At 41.9% G+C, this 1,856-nt stretch overlaps 1 protein-coding gene across 1 annotated transcript; it reads left to right on the top strand.

Moving 5' to 3' along the window:
• Positions 1 to 387: 387 nt before the first annotated feature.
• Positions 388 to 1,856, top strand: LOC136780735 (testis-specific gene A8 protein-like). Its single transcript, XM_066739290.1, has 6 exons — positions 388 to 400; positions 913 to 917; positions 988 to 990; positions 1,082 to 1,148; positions 1,209 to 1,267; positions 1,371 to 1,856. Exons 1-6 carry the CDS (start codon positions 388 to 390, stop codon positions 1,854 to 1,856), a joined length of 633 nt encoding a protein of 210 aa, XP_066595387.1.

The following is a 1,856-nucleotide window of genomic DNA, read 5'->3' as shown; positions in this document are numbered from 1 at the left end:
CTACAATTTCTGCGTCCTGTTGCGCTGTTGTTTTACTTAATCCAAAATTGTCTTTACATTTGTCTCGCAAGCCGTCGAGTCCACTTTCTTCATATCTTTTTATCCATTTTGTCACTATTTTCTCACTAATTTCTGTCTTTTCGGATATTTCCCACTTGCTTGCACCACACAATAACATGCCAACTATCATTCCTTTTTTTACTAATAACATTTCTTGGTCGTTCATTTTATTTTCAACCGTTTCTATATATGGTGACACTTAATAAGTTAACGCACGACTGACAGCTGTTAATATTATTGTCCTGCTTCATCGTGAAACGTAAACAGTCAAATTTTATCAAACCGAATCACTTCATATTATTTCAAATATACTGTATAATCCGTGTTATGATTATATTACGTAAGAGTTAAATGGTATTTTAAATAAGGTGAGCTGTGCTATTTCTGTTTATGTCTTAAGAATATCAACAACAATAATATTAGCAGCTGATCACATTTTTTTACGTTCAAAGCGTTGGAAAGTTGCCGAAAGCAGTTGTCAACAAACCAAGTAATACCTTTCGCTTATCACTTTAAAAGATATTAAGCTGGGAAATTTGATAAAGAGTGAAAGATTCCTACTTTGTTAGAAATCGTATTAATCCTGATATTTATTAATGAATTCTTCTTGCTGTGTGTGTGTTTTGGATTTATTTTAATTTACTATGTAATAGAGATAAAATATAAAATAGAGTTTCATAAGAATTTATGAAAATGAGAAATATAAGATACAACTAATATAGAAATAATCGCGTGATTAGCCTCGTGTTTGGGTTCATTTTCATCTTAAAAATATAAGCAATGTATTGATAATAATCTTAAAAATGTTTAATTAATAATATTAAAATTAGAATTTTTTATTAATCATTGCAGGACAGGTATAGAAGGATTAGTCATTTTCGGTCGGTTTATTGCCCTCTGTTTATTGCTTGGGACTCGGTACAATAGCAGGTAAGCCGCGCGACGTGGAAAAGTCTTGTCCACTAGCTAACTAAGGCACCTTTAACTTGTGTTTATATTTTGGAACGATTCGATTTCCCAGAGTGTACGCGGAAACTGTGGCAGGGCAGCGGCCTTCTTCGGCGGAAGCAGGGCTGTCGAAGGAAAAGGTAAGTTTGACAGAATCTCTCTAAATATTGTATATATTGATAAGAATTTTATTTTTCCAGATCAAGAAACTCCTACGCAAGCAGTAGCGGCAGCGCTACCGCCGCAAGAAGGCTGCGCAGCGAGCAGCTGATCTTGCTGTAAGTATAAACAAGATCGAAATTAATGAATATAAAAAATAATAATATATTTTTACTTTTTACAGCTCTTAAAATTGTTAAAAGAGGAGAGCAGCCGCCGCGCCCACTCCCCACGACGCCGAAGCCGTTCCCCACGACGCCGAAGCCGCACTCCACGACGCCGCAGCCGCACTCCACGACGCCGCAGTAGCACTCAACGACGCCGCAGCCACACTCCACGACGCCGCAGCCGCACCCCACGATGCCATAGTCGCACCCCGCGATGTCGTAGTCGCTCCCCGCGATGCCGTAGTTACACTCCACGACGCCGCAGCCACACTCCACGACGCCGCAACCGCACCCCGCGACGCCGCAGCCGCACTCCACGACGCCGCAGTCGCACCCCGCGATGCCACCGTCGCATCCCGCGATGTCGTAGTCGCTCCCCGCGATGCCGTAGTCGCTCCCCCCGAAAAACCTGTCGTGGCGGACGCCATTGCCGCCACGACAGGTAAGGAGCCCAGGCTCCGACCAAATGTCCACGGCACAAGAATAGATGTATGTGCCGTGGACATTTTAAATAAATTATAG

This window comes from Prorops nasuta, unplaced genomic scaffold (assembly GCF_024137725.1).
Source record: "Prorops nasuta isolate Cenicafe-Biocafe unplaced genomic scaffold, Cenicafe_Pnas_1.2 PNAS00020, whole genome shotgun sequence".
NCBI lineage: Eukaryota > Metazoa > Arthropoda > Insecta > Hymenoptera > Bethylidae > Prorops > Prorops nasuta.
The sequence above is the reverse complement of the archived record's forward strand: the minus strand, read 5'-3'. Positions and strand labels throughout refer to the sequence as shown.